Source organism: Mobula birostris, chromosome 10 (genome assembly GCF_030028105.1).
Source record: "Mobula birostris isolate sMobBir1 chromosome 10, sMobBir1.hap1, whole genome shotgun sequence".
Lineage (NCBI taxonomy): Eukaryota > Metazoa > Chordata > Chondrichthyes > Myliobatiformes > Myliobatidae > Mobula > Mobula birostris.
Window position 1 is genome coordinate 130,316,260 of NC_092379.1, and position 17,384 is coordinate 130,333,643.

Genomic DNA, 17,384 nt, shown 5'->3' on the forward strand with positions numbered 1-17,384 from the left:
ATCTTCCTCAGAACCCACAGTCCTGTAGCTTTGTATTATCAGCAAGGTTGGGTATATTACAGTTAATCCAAATCTTTGATATTAAATGAAATGCTAGGTCATAAGTGCTGTCCAGTCATTTCTATAAAACAATTGAGCTAAAAAGTACCCTTTTCAAGCTGTTTCTTACACAAAATCTCTTTCTCTCTACAGTTTGTTTCCCCACATATTTTCTAGAGCATACATAAACTTCAAAAACCAAGAAGATATTGTGCTCTTCAGGGATCAATTTGATGGTTATGTTTTTATTGACAGCAAAGGTATGGTACTTTTAACTATTGTTAACAACACTTCAATTGTTTTGCACAATTTGCATCTGTTAAATCACCTCATTTGTATCCTCAAAAGTACAGTGGATTCCAGTTAATTAGAACACATTAGAACCGGTACATTTTGGCCCAATTAAGCAGCTGACCCAGTTAACTTTTATGGAAATAGTTAAAAGGATATAAAAAAGACAAACTGCTGTTTGAGTAACACATTATGTATTTAAATGAAACACAAAATAAATTAGAGCTCTACCAAAACTACGTTCCTATAAAATTATTAGTTCCCTATAGTTATCAATGGAGGAATTCATTCAATGTATGCTGATGTGTTCTTTTGACTGTAAATTAACAATATCAACCCAGACACCCCACTAAACTCAGTTCTCCCATCCAGTGCCACCAAACTCATAGTTCCCTTACCCTACACTGCTCGCTTCTACCTCCTCCCAAGATCCACAAACCAGACTGTCTGAGTAGGCCGATTGTCTCTGCCTGCTCCTGCCCCACTGAAATTGTGATACCTTGATTCCATTCTGTCCCCCTTGGTTCAGTCCCTTCCCACCTACATCCTCAACACTTCTCATGCTCTTGATCTCCTCAGTAACTTCCAATTCCCTGGTCCTGACTGCCGCATTTTCACCATAGACGCTCAGTCCCTATACACTTTTATGTGCCATCAAGAAGACTTCAAAGCTCTCCACCCCTTTTTAACAAAAGAACGAACCTGTTCCCCTCTGCCACCATCCTGCTCAGTCTGGCAGAACTGGTCCTCACACTCAAATATTTTTTCCTTCAGCTCCTCCCACTTTCTCCAAACTGGAGTGGTAGTCGTGGGTAGCACCTGCATGGGCCATGCTATGCTTGCCTCTTTGTTGGCTACGTAAAACAGTCCATGTTTGAAGCCTTATCCTCCATCTCTTCCTCCACTTCATTGGTGCTGCTTCATGCACCCATGCTGAGCTAGTCAATGTTACCAACTTTGCCTCTAATTCCCACCCTGCCCTTAAATTCACGTGGTCCATCTCTGACACCTCCCTCCCTTTTCTCCATCTCTGGAGAGAAGCTGTCAACTGACATCTGTAATAAACCTACTGATTCCCAAGGTTATCTTGATTATACCTCTTCCCACCCTATCTCCAGTAAAAATCCTATTCCCTTTTCTCAGTTTCTTCCTCCACTGCATCTATTCCCAGGGTGAGGCTTTCTATTTTAATTCATGTCCTCCTCCTTTAAGAATGTCCCTCCACCATAGATGCTGCCCTCACCTGTTTCTCCTCCATTTTCTGAACATCCGTTCTCACCCCATCTTCCCACCACCTTAACAGTGATAGAGTTCCTCTTGTTCTTATCTACCACCCCATTAGCCTCTGCATCCAAAACATCATCCTCCCCATGTTTCGCTATTTCCAAAGGGATCCGATCACTAAACATATCTTTACTTTCCACCCACCCCTGCAGCATTCTACAGGGATTGCTTCCTCTAGGATTCCCTTGTCCATCCATCCCTCCCCACTAATCTCCCTTCTAGTGCTTATAGCTGCAAGCAGCCAAAGTGCTATACTTGGCCATACACCACCGTCCTCACCTCCATTCAGGGCCCCAAACAGTTGCTTCAGGTGAGGCAACACTTCACCTGTGAATCTACTGGGTTTATCTATTGTGTCGGTGCAGCCTCCTCTACATCGGTGAGACTCATCTTAAATTGAGGGACTGCTTCGTCGAGCACCTCTGCTCTATCCATCACAAGCAAACTTCCTGGTAGCCAAAAATTCGTACAGGTAGGTCCATGGCCACTTCTTGTGCCTGGATGAGGCCACTGTCAGGGTGGAAAAGTAACACTTTGTATTCTGTCTGAGTAGTCTCCAACTTGATGGCATGAATATTAAGAAAAAACTCCCCCTTGACCTTTTGCCTCTTCTCACCTGCCTATCACTTTCCCCTGAGTCCCCTCCTCCCTCCCCCTCCGTGATCCACTGTCCTCTCCTATCAGATTCCTCCTCCACCCCCTGACCTTTCCCACCTAACTGGCTTCACCTTCCAGCTATCCTCCATCTCTTCCCCCACCCCCCACCCCACACCTTTTCATTCTGCTGTCTTCCTCCTTCCAAGTCCTGAAGAAGGGTGTCGGCCTGAAACATTGATTGCTTATTCATTTCCATAGATGCTGCCCGACTTGTTGAGTTTCTCCAGCGTTTTGTGTGTGTTACCTAGTGCAGAGAGTGGACTGCCTTCAAATGGTGCTTTTGACAATTGCATCCTCCAAATCTTCGATTTAATTGTAACATTTAAGATGATCGTTGATACCTCCAAATTCTAACTCGTTGAAGTGGTGAAATTATTTCCTTTTCACTCCTGACTTTCTATCATCTCCAAGCCTGAATACTTGAAACCACAATGTGCAAAATAGTTCTGAGTTATCTGACAATTTATTACTCGCCAGTTATCAGTAACAAAAATCACATTTTAACATAAACATGGCAAGTGATGATATTTAAACACTATTCACCCTAAACACAGTGTGGTATCTAACAGCCACGTGGTGTGCAGGAGGCTGAAGCTAGGTTACAGTTGCCTGCTCTAATTAAGCAGCATACCATCCCAAATAAATGAAGGGAGTCCTGCTATTTTTCTGCACTTGTTTTTGTTCTTTAAGAGTTGTCCCAAATAAGCGGCTGCCTTGATTAACTGATAGCCGAATTAACTGGAATCCACTGTGTGAATAGTAATTTCTTTTTTTAACTTATAATGGTGTCGGTGGCATCCGTTAGTCTCGTGAGACCATGGATCTGCGCCTGGAAATCTCCAGGGCGCAGGCCTGGGCAAGGTTGTATGGAAGACTGGCAGTTGCCCATGCAGCAAGTCTCCCCTCTCCACAACACCAATGTTGTCCAAGGGAAGGGCAAGGGCTGATACAGCTTGGCACCAGTGTCACCACAGGAGTTGCCAGAACGAGGTTGAAGGCAACGTCGGACTGCCTTAGGGACTCCAGCTCCGGATTTGTCCTCAGGGTTTACTCCCGAAGCCTTTCCCGTGAGTGGGTATGGCTGCAAGGCAGCGGAGGTTTGAAATCAGAGTTTTCTCTCTTAGATGGACTGCCTTCCCAGGCTGACGAGCTCCATCTACCCGAAGCACTGGTTTTAAGGCGCCAGGACCTGCCTTCGCCGTTTCTCCTGTCAGTAGAAACAGTTCCACCGAGCTTAGAGGCTAAGCCTCACGAGAAGGCCAGGAGTTGGACTTGGTTGTCAGAGGCTATTTGAGGCGCATGCCATGAGGAACACTTTTAGGTAGTGGGAGCTTGTCCCCACAACCACTCAGCTTGACAACCTTGGAATTATAGTGTTGTTTAATAAATACTGGTATTTTTTACTTGCCCACTCTTGGAATATGATGATATGTAGCATTATTTTGCCTAGGAAGGTTTCTCTTTGCAGTACCACCTGCAAAGGGAAGATGCTTTTCCATGAAAGGTTTGGTACTCTGGGTGTTCCGTTAGCAAAAGAGTGAGGAATATCAAATAAAATTACATTGTTTCTTTTCTATTTTGCTATGTACCTCTGTCTATGAGTGTTGAGACCTTCCTTTGGTCAGGGTTGACCATGGATATTAACATCTTCGCTGCCTACTTGATACACAAGCCAGGGCAGTACAATAATGAGAGCAGCTGTTGCCCGTGTAGCAGACTCCCTCTCTCTACACAGCTGTTGAGTCGAAAGGAACAGCAGAGGCCAGCCACGTCACAGGAGTTACCAGTCGGCATTGAACTCAACAAGGGACTCACAGCTCTGGATTTTTTGTCGGCGTTTACTCCTAAAGCCTGCCCTATGAGTGGGTTCAGCGGCGAGACAGCAGACATTTGAGATCAGAGATTTTGTTCTCCTTGGTGAGCTGCCAACCACAACTGAAGAGCCCCATCTGCCTGAAGTGACTGGTTTTAAGGCACCAGTGACCTGCCTTTTTTCCCCTTCTGTCAGCAGTGGTTTTGCTGGGCTTAGTAGTTAAGCCACATGTGAAGGCCAGGAGCTGGACTTGAGTGTCAGAGGCTATTTGAGACGAATGCCATTGGGAGCATTTAAAAGGTAGTGGGAATTTATCCCCATTACCACCCAGGCTATAACAACCTTAAAGAACTGGCTCTGGCTATGAATGTAGAACACATAGTGAAGCATAACTTCACTCTAAATAGAAGATATCCATCCAGACAGCCACAAAGTTGATTTAGTTGTTTTGAAAGGTATCCTTTGCTATTGAGCAGATTTGGTTCAAATGCCTGTCATGACTGTTCAAGATCAAATGAAAAATTAATTTTGGACAAATTGTTCCAGCCTCCATACTAATAGTTACGTTTCAGTTACCTTAAGTTCGTATTTGATTAAATTTTTAATCTGATCTCATTTTAATAGTTAAACCTTTTACTTGTATTCTATGTCTTGGCTTTCCTTTTCTTCTTTTCCTGATAATAGGTCAGGAATACCCTGCTATTGTAGAATTTGCCCCATTTCAGAAAATTCCAAAAAAGAAAAGCAAGAAAAAGGATGCAAAAGCAGGAACTGTGGAAGATGGTACGGACAGTATACATTTTAGTGATGGTATGGAGTGTTTATCTTACTTATATAATATAAATGCTTGTAAACTGTTTTTATGTGATTGTTTTGTTTGTGTGCTTTGAATTTCAGGTAGATTTTTAAGGTGTAACTTGGGTATCCCGATTGTACCAACTTCAGATACAAGCATGTAAATTTTTGGGCTATGCCTCAAAAGTTATCACTGGCAGACATAAAAGTATCCTGTGGCTCAATGCAAGCTCTTTCTAGTGTGTTAACCTTTTCTGCTTCATGATCCTCAGTCAATGCATTTTTAAAAATATGTGCATTCTAGGCTGAACAAATTTATTGCAATGACAAATTAAATAGCAACCATATCTGTTGGTCTGGAGTTGCATGTGGTCCAGAACAGATAGGGACATTGATGGACCAGGTGTGTTAGAGTATCACTTAAGATAATTATTTGTTGCAATTACTGATTCAAATTCTAGTTTTTTTTTAATTCCCACCTGCTGTGGTGGGATTGAACTGGTGTTTTATGAATCATGAGCCAACCATCGATTAACTGTTCAGTAGTTAACCATTGCATTTTGACTACCCAGACTACACTGACCCCAGAGAGATAATCAGTTTTAGATTAAACTCTAAATGCAATTTGATAGTGATGTGTACATGTGGCTGTTGCATTTCTTACATTACCAAAAGTGACAAATAACTGGCTCCTAAGTGCTTTGACACATTCTAAAAAGGATGTGAAAGGCTCTGTGGAAATGCAAGTGTTTCCTTATTTTCGGCTAGAAGATAGACTTTGGATTTATCTCAGAGCAAGGGGTTTTATCAAGGAAATGAAGAATTCCAAATTGTGCCTTCAATCCATCATGATACTACTTTTGTGCTGTACTCATTTTTATTCCATTATCTTGGGGGAAATGATTTAAATGAAAGACAAATGTTGAAAAAACAATCCTTCACTGGTTTCAAGTTTGAAAAACGACAGATTTTGGTAGAAAATACTGGAAACACTCAGAAGGCTATGAAAGAGTAAAAGGGGATTGACATTTTGGGTTGGTGCTGCTTATTCTGTTGAAATAATTACTAAAGCTTCAACAGCATAAAAGTATAGGCCTGGAATGTTAAATATTTTGCTCTTCAGAGATGTAACCTGTCCTTCCCAGTATTTTAGCAACACACATCAAAACATTCGGATCTCCCCCTCCCCCTCCCACTTTCAAATCTCTTACTAGCTCTTCCTTCAGTTAGTCCTGACGAAGGGTCTCGGCCCGAAACATCAACTGTACCTCTTCCTAGAGATACTGCCTGGCATGCTGCGTTCACCAGCAACTTTGATGTGTGTTGCTTGAATTTCCAGCATCTGCAGAATTCCTCGTGTTTACCTTCCCAGTATTTTGTTTTTTTTTTATTTCCAGCACCTGCTGTTTTGATTTTCAAATACTTTAGTGAAATGCTTTACATGGTATGAATTTGGTTAATGAATGCTTTGCTGTTTAACGTTGAGACAAATGACCTAGCATGAACCACCGTAAATAAGTATGATTGTTGCTAGTTCTCATCCTGGGGCTCAATGATGCAGATATTTCTGTGGCTTGTTTTAATTGTCTTTCAGCCAAGCAATTTGTATTATGTATTTTGTTCACAACACTCTTAAGTATGCTATAGTTGCTTGTAGGCCAGTGTTGTTAGCAGTTGGAGAGGAATCTATTGAGGAAACAATTGCCTTTGATGAAGAAAGCGGCATTAAAATACAGACTTTGTTAGGAGATCAGGGAGTACCAATTCTTAAGACTTGGGTTTTCTAGTGAGGAGATCAGTGCTCCTTGTTGCTATCACCATGTTGACTAAGTTTATTAATAGATACAATTTTAAAGTGTGTATATCAATTACGGGGGAAAAGATTTGTAGTGTGTTAGATTCAATTTTTTAAATTCCTGTTTATTTCACTGACTTGGAGGTTAAAACTCTTTCCTCTTCTGAAGTTCAAATTACAGGTTTGAATCCAACTCCAGTGTTCACAGGTACAAAGTTCAGGTTAACTCTTTGCTAGAATACTAAGTTTGTGTATTATAGGTCTGGAAAAAAATTAGTTTGAAGCCTCAATATGTAGTATCTTGTAGTAATTGGCATTATTTTGTCCTTGATCCACTGTGGGAATAAGTGCCAAGTAAACACAATGTGCTGATCTGGAGATGAAAGTTCATATTTCCATGGTAGTTCTGAATGATCCTATCGTCCAAATAGTAAAAGTTTGTCATGTGTTTCTGATAAGGGAAATAGAGCAGGTTTTCAAAAATGGAAGACCTTGACTTAATTGCTTCGATTTTGATTGCGTTTGCTTTGAAATTAGCTGAATTTCTGCTCACTCTTTTGTATTTTTTTTTATCAGATCCTGAATACAAAAAGTTTTTGGAGAGTTATAATAATATGGATGATGAGAAAAATTCAAACAATCCTGAAACACTTCTGGAGGAAATTGAAGCAAAAACAAAAGAACTGGCTGGTAAATAGAACTGCTTCAAAAAAAATCTAAAGCTTCTAAATCTTTATTTACTTGTTTATAAAAGAGTTGCAGAAATGATGATTCTGTAAATTATTGCTTTAATTAATCTTGTGCTCTTTAATACTGAACGCTTTTCCATAAATGAAACTTTTTGTTTTAATAATTGTTAATGAAGATCTACAATAAAAGCAGTTTGCTCTATTGTCTTCAATCAAAAAGAACCATCAATATAGGCCACCACGGTGGTGTAGTGGTTAACATGATGTTATTACAACTCGGGGCATCAGATTTCTGGTGTCCTCTGTAAACAAGTCTGTATGTTCCTTCCTGTGTGCCTGTGGGTTTCCTCCCACAGTCCAATGAAGGTTAGTAGGGTCATCATAAATTGTCTTGTGATTTGGAAGGGCCTGTTCCCTGCTGTATCTCTAAATAAAAAAAAATAATGATTTCTGGTATAATTTTGAGCATATAAGGGTAATGGCAGGTTTCATTCTTCTAAGGTGAATTGTAAAAGTTTGCTAATTTAATAACAAGCAATAATGTGTTTTGCTAATTTTAATCAATATGTAATTAGGCCTAACATTGAATGCTTGTGTACATGTGATTTGAGTTGCTGTTATTTAAAACAATATGTATCTTGTTAATGTTGTATTCCTGAATGATGATTAGGGAGTCCTAGGTTTCTGCTTGCTACCACCTGCCCCCAATTACATTCATGCACTTCAGAAATGCAGCATTAATGCTAATGGAGCTTTTTGTGTATCTTGGGTCTTTTACAAAGACGCTGTGTACTGATAACCATTTGTACTTGTTTCTTGAGCAGTAATTTTCCCTGGGTTGTGCTACATGTCAGTGTATATGGTTTATTCAGCGTTTTCTCTAATTTTACAGGCAATCAGAAGTTTTTGCATTAGTGTAAATGGATAATATTTTTAATTCACAGCCAAGAAAACAACACCTCTTCTGGACTATGTAAAAACTAAGCAGGTAAAGATTCACACCCCCCCCCCAATTTGTTATTTTGAAAATTATTATTATTTCCCCCATACATGCTGTTAATTTATGAATGTGTCATTGTTTTCTGTACCAGAGAATAAGAGAGGAAAAAAGAGAAGAAAGGAGGAGACGGGAGCTGGAAAAAAGGAGACTTCGCGAAGAAGAAAGAAGAAAATGGAGAGAGGATGAAAGGCGAAAAAGGAGGGAAGCAGAGAAGCAAAAGAAGATGGTAGAGAAAGGGTTTGACAAAGAAAAAGATCGGTCAAAGGATGAACCAAAGATAAAGGTGCACTATAATGTCAGTATATCTACAGAATTGCTATATTAACCAGTAAAATATGTAACAGGAATCTATCTCAATGGATTTGTAGCTTCTGAAGAAGCCAGAAAAAGGGGATGACTCCTGCATGGAAAAGCCAAAAGACAAACTGAAGAAACTGGACAGAGAAAGGGCTAAAGAAGACAGGTCATTCATTGCCCAGGGAAAAAGACTGGAGAGTTCCATCAAGGATGATAAAGGAAAAAAGTACGTGGGACTAAATGGAATTAATTGTATCTGTTGTCTTGCTATTTGTTTCAGTAAATGCGTTTCGTTACCTGTGATTATAAATCAGTGCTTGAGTACAGTGAACCACAAGTAGTGATCCTCCCTGTACACTCTTATAAAGGCTGCTTTTGTCAATCTTTGCCAAACATCCTTTAGTCTTTTTCTCGCAATAGACTTTGAAGGCTGCTATAGCATAGCGGTTACGATACTAGAATCATAATTTCTAAACGGAGTAAATCAGAGGTGCAAAGGAACTTGGGAGTCCTGGTGTAAGATTCCCTGAAGGGAAAATGGAGACACCTCTTTCTCCCTTATTGGGGAGAGAGAGAGAACCTGCAGTATATCGAATACCAGGTGAAACATGAAGTCTTTGGGGTAGCTGTGTCTTTGCTATTGCTTTGCTCATGCTTCAGTGCTCGGCGGTGTCGATGCTTTTTTTTTGCCGGTGGGGGGAGGGGGGGTTGTTACTCACTGCCACGCGAGCGGGAAGGGGAAGCTGGTGGAAGGGACTTTGGGGTTCTAACATTTAACTGTCATTCATTCTTTGGGGCACTCCTCTGTTTTCGTGGGTGGTTGTGAAGAAAAAGCATTTTGGGATGTATATTGTATATATTTCTCTGATATTAAATTGTGCCTTTGAAGTTGTGTCGGTGATAAGGACGGCAACTGCAATGATAGCATTCATTTCAAGACTACTGCATTAGAAGAGCAAGGATGTGATGCTGAGTCTTTATAAGGCATTGGTCAGACTGTTCTTGGTGTATTGTGAGCAGGTTTAGGACCACATCTAAGAAAGGGTATGATGGCAATGGAGAAGATCAAAAGGGGTGTTCATGAGAATGGTCTCGGGAATGATAGGGTTAAAGTATGAGGAGCATTTAATGGCTCTAGGCCTGTACTCACTGCAGTTTAGAAGGATGAGGAGGTGGGGGGGTGGGATCTCATTGAAACCTATTGAATATTGGAAGGCCTGTATAGAGAGGATGCCCACTATGGGAAATGAGTCTAATACTAGAGGGCACAGCCTCAGAATAGAGGAGCGTCCTTTAGAACAGAGATGGGGAAGAACTTCTTAGAGAGTGGTGAATCTGTGTAGTTCATTTGACACAGATGGTGTGGAGGCCAAGTCATTGTGTATACATAGACCATAAGACATTAGGAGCAAAATTACGCCATTTGGCCATTGAGTCTGCTCGATATAAAGTGGAGGTTGATAGGCTCTTGATCGGTAAGGTCATCAAATGTTACAGGGAAAAGACCAGGAGAATGGGGTTGAGAGGGATAATAAATCGGCCATTATGGAATGGTGGAGCAGATTCAATGAGCCGAATAGCTTAATTCTGTTCCTATGTCTTATGGTCTTCTAATCATTTATGCTGGAACCTGTCCCACCACAGCAGGTTGGAAATTAGAAATGAAAAGCGATCTATTTGTTTCTGGGCTGGCCTTTATCTTCTACAGCATTGTGGTTGACTTAGCTGCCCTGTGAACGGGCCTCTTCATTCTGAGTCATGTAGAAACCCATAATGAATACTGGCATTTCAGATACGCCAATTCTCCTGGCAAATACACCCAACGACCTGGCCTCCACAGCTGCCTGTGGTAACAAATTCCACAAATTCACTACCCTCTGGCTAAAGAAATTTCTCCACATCTTAATTTTAAATGGATGCCCCTCTGTCCTGATGCTTTGCTCTCTTCTCTTCTCCTAGACTCCCCCACCATAGGAAACATCCTTTCCACATCTACACTGTCTAGGCCTTTCAACATTTAAAAAGTTTCAAAGAGATTTCTCCCCCCCCCCCCCCCCAATCTTTCTACATTCCAGTGAACATAGATCCAGAGCCATCAAACATTCCTAGAATATTTTCTAAATGGGGAGAAGATCCAAAAAATCTGAGATGCAAAGGGACTTAGGAGCCCTTGTGCAGAACACCCTAAAGGTTAACTCGCAGATTCATTCGGTGGTGAGGAAGGCAAATGCAAGGTTAGCATTCATTTCAAAAGATCTATATCTACCCTGCACCTTCCTCATTTTTCCCAGAAACTCATGCCATTGCTGCTCTGCTGTCATCCCTGCCAGCTTCTCCTTCCAATTTACTTTGGCCAACTCCTCTCTCATGCAACTGTAATTTCCTTTACTCCACTGAAATACTGCTGAGTCAGACCACCTTCTCCCCATCAAATTTCAAGTTGAACTCAATCACATTGTGATCACTGCCTCCTGAGGGTTCTTTTATCTTGAGCTCCCTAATCACCTCCCATTTATTATATATCACCCAATCGAGTATAGCTAATCCCCTAGTAAGCTTAGTGACAAACTGCTCTTAAAAAGCCATCTCGTAGGCATTCAGCAAGCTCACTCTCGTGAGATCCATTACCAACCTGAGTTTTCCCAATCGACCCTCATGTTATCTCCATGACTTTCGCTCCTGACTCCCAATCTATGACCTCCAGTTAGTCTTGCCCAACCTAAGTGGGGAAAAGCCTGCTTGCATGTACCTTATCTATACCCATCATAATTTTGTATACTTCTATCAAATTTCCCTCATTCTTCTACACTCCTGGAAATAAAATCCGAATCTATTTTTATTTGTTTAGCTGTATAGTGTGGATTAGGCCCTTCTGGCCCTTCAAGTTGTGCTGACAACAACTCCTGATTTAGCCCTAGCCTGATCATGGGAAAATTTACAGTGAAATATTAACCTACTAACCAGAACACATGGCGCGTGGCCAAGTGGTTAGGGCGTTGAGCTCATGATCTGAAGGTCATGGGTTCAAGTCTCGGCCAAGGCACTGTGTGGTGTCTTTGAGCAAGGCACTTAACCACACACTGCTCCAGTCCACCCAGCTGAAAATGGGTACCGGCAAACGCTGGGGGTTAACCTCGCGATAGACTGGCGTCCTATCCCAGGGGGAGTCTTGTACTCTCAGTCATTTCACGCCACGGAAACCGGTATAAGCACCAGCCTGATGGGCCACAAGGCTCGTGACAGACTTTGAGTTTTAACTTTTTAACCAGAACACATTTGGACTGTGGGAGGAAACCCATGCATTTGATGGGGAGGCCTTCTTGTACAGATGATATCAGAATTGAACTTCAAACTTCTCCACCCCAAACCGTAGTAGCATCACGCTAACCACTACACAACCATGGCGCCTCTTCAACCTTTCCTTATGACTTCTCAATTATTCGAATCTCTGCACCGACCTTCAGGGTAGCAAGTAATAGTCAACAAGTACACCCTTAGCAGCTTCCACCATATCACGTAATGTTGTTGTTGGCATCCGTCTGTCTGGAAGCACAATGGGTGATGATCATGATCACAAGCCTGGGCAGAAGGTATGGAGATCCTGAGACGCCCAGTTGTCAAGATTCCCCCCTCTGCCTCACTAGTATAGTCCAAAGGAAAGCTTATGAAGCAATACGTTTGGCACCAGCTTGGCTGCAAGAGCTGCCGGAAGGATGTTCAATGATGCCCAGCCATCTTAGGGGCTCCACTCTGGATTTGCTGGCTAGGTTTACTCCCATAGTCTTCGTCTGTCCCTAGGCAGTGGGTCTATTTCCCCATAGCTGAGGATCTGGTTCATGAGTACCAGGGTGTGTCCACACACTGGTGGGCCTATGTACTAAGTGTACGGGGCCAGACCTCCTCCACACCCTCTGTAGTTCGGCCTGAGCCTGAAAGCAGTTCCATTTCCATGCCTTATCAGCGATGACGCTTACTGTTGCAGAGGCTGTGTACTAGCAGGGAGAGATTTACACATTCGGCTCACCTTTTTATGAGGCTGTTAGCCATCAGTGGAGCTGGAAGTGAGAGTGACAAGCACTACCCACTATGCTACCACACCAAACGTGACACAGCAACCATTTTGACACCATCACATAATAACTGTTTTCTTAATTAGAAGTTTTTGTTTTGGAGACTTGAATGAATTTTGCTTTGTTCGGACCCAATAGGTTTGAGGACGATGGCGGAAGAGAGTACCGAGAGAAAGAGGAAAGGGAACGCGAGAGGAGGCTGAAGGAGAAAGAACGGTCGAGACGCCAAGAGGACGACCGCAGGAAGCTGAGGGAACGGTGTGAGGCTGACAAGCCTTTCAGGAAAAAAGACGAAGATATAAAGAAGGAGAAGGATCAGTCAAATGAAAAAGCCAGGAAAAGGGAAAGCTTGGAAATTACAGCAAGTTACGACAAATTAGAGAAGGGAAAAGAGGATAAGAAGGAGGAAACTACAATAAAAAAAGAACGAATCAGAAATAAGGTACAGCATAATTTCTTTTACTGACAGGTAAAACATGCACCTCCTGGTACTCTAAAGGTTGGAAATTCTTGACCTAGTATGAATTTCTGGTATTTTGACCTGTGCTATTATTGGCTGAAAATGAGCCAGTGAGGTTCATTCCATTTTCCAGCTCTTGTGATACTAAATGCTCATCCAGATGTGTTTTAAATGAAATGAGTGGGCCTGATAAATAGAAACAATCATTTGTGTGAATTTTGTTACTTCTAGGGTGTTCTTACCATTTTTCCTAAGTAAGTTTCATAGTTTTGTACCCTTGACTAAATCACATTGGACCTTCTGTTGTCGACAAACCCTTCCCAGTGTAGGCAAAGCTGGCCTTCAACACTCCTTGTAAAATTCTTAAACATTCTTTGAGCCTTCTGCACTGAGATAGCATCATTCTTGTAAGTCCTTGCTGTTGTTAATTTAGCTATAGTCAACTATAGCAGGATAGTGTAACAGTTAGGGAAGTGTTTTACAATGTTGGTGATCATCGATCAGTTTGATTCCTGCTGCTATCTGTAAGGAGTTTGTACATTCTTCCCATTGCCATACGGGTTTTTCTTGTATCTTATAAAGTGGACACAATGTGCTCCTCCAGGCATTGGTTTTTGGGAGTTCTAACTTGTTTTGTGTAAAAGTATAACAGATTTTACTCTTCACCTTGAATGTTTTCGACCATTGACTTGCCGCAAGGCTGTTCACTCTTACTTAATCTTACATGCAATATGGGTAAAGTTTTAGCTTTGTCCAAACAGAGCTTTTATACCTCACCCTCAACCACCATAATAACTTCTCATTGATACCCTTTCACCTACAAGGGTGTCCACCTTGTACAGATACAAGACTTTCCAGTTTATTTTCCCTTCTCCCAACCCCTGTTGACCAAAACGAGTCCAGGAATCTGATGCCCTCTTCCCTGCAAGCTTCATCTGTGCTATCCTTGGCCGGCATGAAAGGGTAGCGGTTAGCATAATGCTTTACAGCTAGCAGTAACATCGGGGTTCAATTCTAGCCACTGTTTGTGAGGTGTTTGCTTTCCCCATGACTGCTTGAGTTCCCTCTGGGTGCTCAGGTTTCCTTCCACATTCCAAAGATGTGTGAGGTTGTGGGCAGACTATGTTGGCGACATTTGCAGGCTGCTCCCAGCACATCGCTGGTGCAAATGATGCAGTTCACTATGTTTTGATATACGTCCTCTCCTGTTGCCCCACTAATACACATGGGATACTCATGGATATTTGAATTTTATTGAAGTTGTCCTTTTGAATCTCTTTTCCAGCAAACTAATTTCCTTATTGATTCTCTTTTGTGGTTAAGTCATTGGTGCAGTGCCTATAAAAAGTATTCAGCCCCCCTGGAAGTTTTCATGGTTTATTGTTTTACAACACAGTGGATTTAGAAACATAGAAAACCTACAGCGCAATACAGGCCCTTCGGCTCACAAAGTTGTGCCGAACATGTCCCTACCTTAGAAATTACTAGGCTTACCTATAGCCCTCTTTTTTTTTTTTTTTTTTAAGCTCCACGTACCTATCCAAAAGTCTCTTAAAAGACCCTATCGTATCCACCTCCACCACCGTTGCCGGCAGCCCATTCCACGCACTCACCACTCTCTGAGTAAAAAAACTTACCCCTGACATCTCCTCGGTACCTACTGCACAGCACCTTAAACCTGTGTCCTCTTGTGACAACCCTGGGAAAAAGCCTCTGACTATCCACACGATCAATGCCTCTCATCATCATATACACCTCTATCAGGTTACCTCTCATCCTCTGTTGCTCTGTGGAGAAAAGGCCACATTCACTCAACCTTTTCTCATAAGGCATGCTCTCCAATCCAGGCAACATCCTTGTAAACCTCCTGTGCACCCTTCCTATGGCTTCCACATCCTTCCTGTAGTGAGGCAACCAGAACTGAGCATAGTACTCCAAGTAGGGTCTGACCAGGGTCCAATATAGCTGCAACATTACCTCTCGGCTCCTAAATTCAATTCCACGATTGATGAAGGCCAATACACTGTACGCCTTCTTAACCACAGAGTCAACCTGTGCAGCTGCTTTGAGCGTCCTATGGACTTGGACCCCAAGATCCCTCTGATCCTTCACACTGCCAAGAGTCTTACCATTAATACTATATTCTGCCATCATACTTGACCTACCAAAATGAACCAGCTCACACTTATCTGGGTTGAACTCCATCTGCCACTTCACAGCCCAGTTTTGCATCCTATCAATGTCCCGCTGTAACCTCTGACAGCCCTCCACACTATCCACAACACCCCCAACCTTTGTGTCATCAATAAATTTACTAACAGATCCCTCCACTTCCTCATCCAGGTCATTTATAAAAATCACAAAGAGTAGGGGTTCCAGAACAGATCCCTAAGGCACACCACTGGTCACCGACCTCCATGCAGAATGTGACCCATCTACAACTACTCTTTGCCTTCTGTGGGCAAGCCAGTTCTGGATCCACAAAGCAATATCCCCTTGGATCCCATGCCTCCTTACTTAATAACCTTATCAAATGCCTTGCTGAAATCCGTATCTACATCCATTGCTCTTCCTTCATCAACGTGTTTAGTCACATCCTCAAAACATTCAATCAGGCTCGTAAGGCACGACCTGACCTTGACAAAGCCATGCTGACTATTCCTAATCATATTATGCCTCTCCAAATGTTCATAAATCCTGCCTCTCAGGATCTTCTCCATCAACTTACCAACCACTGAAGTAAGACCCACTGGTCTATAATTTCCTGGGCTACCTCTACTCCCTTTCTTGAAAAAAGGAACAACATCTGCAACCCCCCAATCCTCCAGAACCTCTCCCGCCCCCATTGATGATGCAAAGATCATCGCCAGAGGCTCAGCAATCTCCTCCCTTGCCTCCCACAATAGCCTGGGGTAGATTTCATCCGGTCCCGGCAACTTATCCAACTTGATGCTTTCCAAAAGCTCCAGCACATCCTCTCTCTTAATATCTATATGCTCAAGCTTTTCAGTCTGCTGCAAGTCATCACTGAAATCACCAAGATCCTTTTCCATAGTGAATACTGAAGTAAAGTATTCAGTAAGTACCTCTGCTATTTCCTCCGGTTCCATACACACTTTCCCACTGTCACACTTGATAGGTCCTATTCTTTTACGTCTTATCCTCTTGCTCTTCACATACTTGTAGAATGCCTTGGGGTTTTCCTTAATCCTGCCCGCCAAGGCCTTCTCATGGCCCCTTCTGGCTCTCCTAATTTCCTTCTTAAGCTCCTTCCTATTAGCCTTATAATCTTCTAGATCTCTAACATTACCTAGCTCTCTGAACCTTTTGTAAGCTTTTCTTTTCTTCTTGACTAGATTTATTACAGCCTTTGTACACCACTGTTCCTGTACCCTACCATAACTTCCCTGTCTCATTGGAATATACCTATGCAGAACTCCACACAAGTATCCCCTGAACATTTAATTTGGACTTTTGATACTGATCAACAAAAAAGACTCGTGTCAAAGTGAAAACAAATTTCTACAAATTGGTCTAAATTTATTACAATTATTAAACACAAAATAGATTGCATAGTTACTCATCCCCCTTCAAGTACATATTTAGTGGATGTACCTTTGGCAGCAATTACAGCCTTGAGTTGGTGTGGATAGGTCTCTATCAGATTGCATGGAGATCATGAGTGAACAGCCCTTTTCAGGTTACATTCTCAATTGGATTGAGGTCTGGACTCTGACTTGGCCACTCTAGGACATTAACTTAGTTGTTTGTAAGCCATTCCTGTGTAACTTTGGCTTTATGCTTGGAGTCATCGACTTGCTGGAAAACGTATCTCCTCCCAAGTTGCAGTTCTCTTGCAGACTGCCTCAGTTCTTCCTCCAGGATTTCCCTGTGTTTTGCCGCATTCATTGTACCCTCTACCTTCACAAGCTTTCTAGGGCCTGCTGCAGTGAAGCATCCCCACAGCATGAGGCAGCCATCACCATGCTTCACAGTAGGGATGGTGTGCTATTGATGACGTGCAGTGTTTGGCTTATGGCAAACATAATGTTTAGTCTGATGGCCAAAAAGCATTATTTTGGTTTAATCAGACCATAGAAGTGTCTTCCAGCTGACTTTAAAGTCTCCCCCATGCCTTCTGGCAAATTCTGGCCAAGATTTTGAGTCTCTTTCAGCAGTGGCCTTCTCTTTGCC

General features: G+C 42.2%; 1 protein-coding gene across 1 annotated transcript in view; it reads left to right on the plus strand.

Moving 5' to 3' along the window:
* The window catches only part of upf3b (UPF3B regulator of nonsense mediated mRNA decay), a 28,309-nt gene that overhangs the window by 7,001 nt on the left and 3,924 nt on the right, over positions 1 to 17,384 (plus strand). Inside the window, exons 3-9 of the mRNA XM_072270977.1 lie at positions 193 to 299; positions 4,769 to 4,894; positions 7,251 to 7,364; positions 8,308 to 8,351; positions 8,455 to 8,646; positions 8,732 to 8,886; positions 12,869 to 13,172. Of these exons, the coding sequence (XP_072127078.1) occupies positions 193 to 299; positions 4,769 to 4,894; positions 7,251 to 7,364; positions 8,308 to 8,351; positions 8,455 to 8,646; positions 8,732 to 8,886; positions 12,869 to 13,172 (1,042 nt within the window). The remainder of the gene's footprint in view (positions 1 to 192; positions 300 to 4,768; positions 4,895 to 7,250; positions 7,365 to 8,307; positions 8,352 to 8,454; positions 8,647 to 8,731; positions 8,887 to 12,868; positions 13,173 to 17,384) is intronic.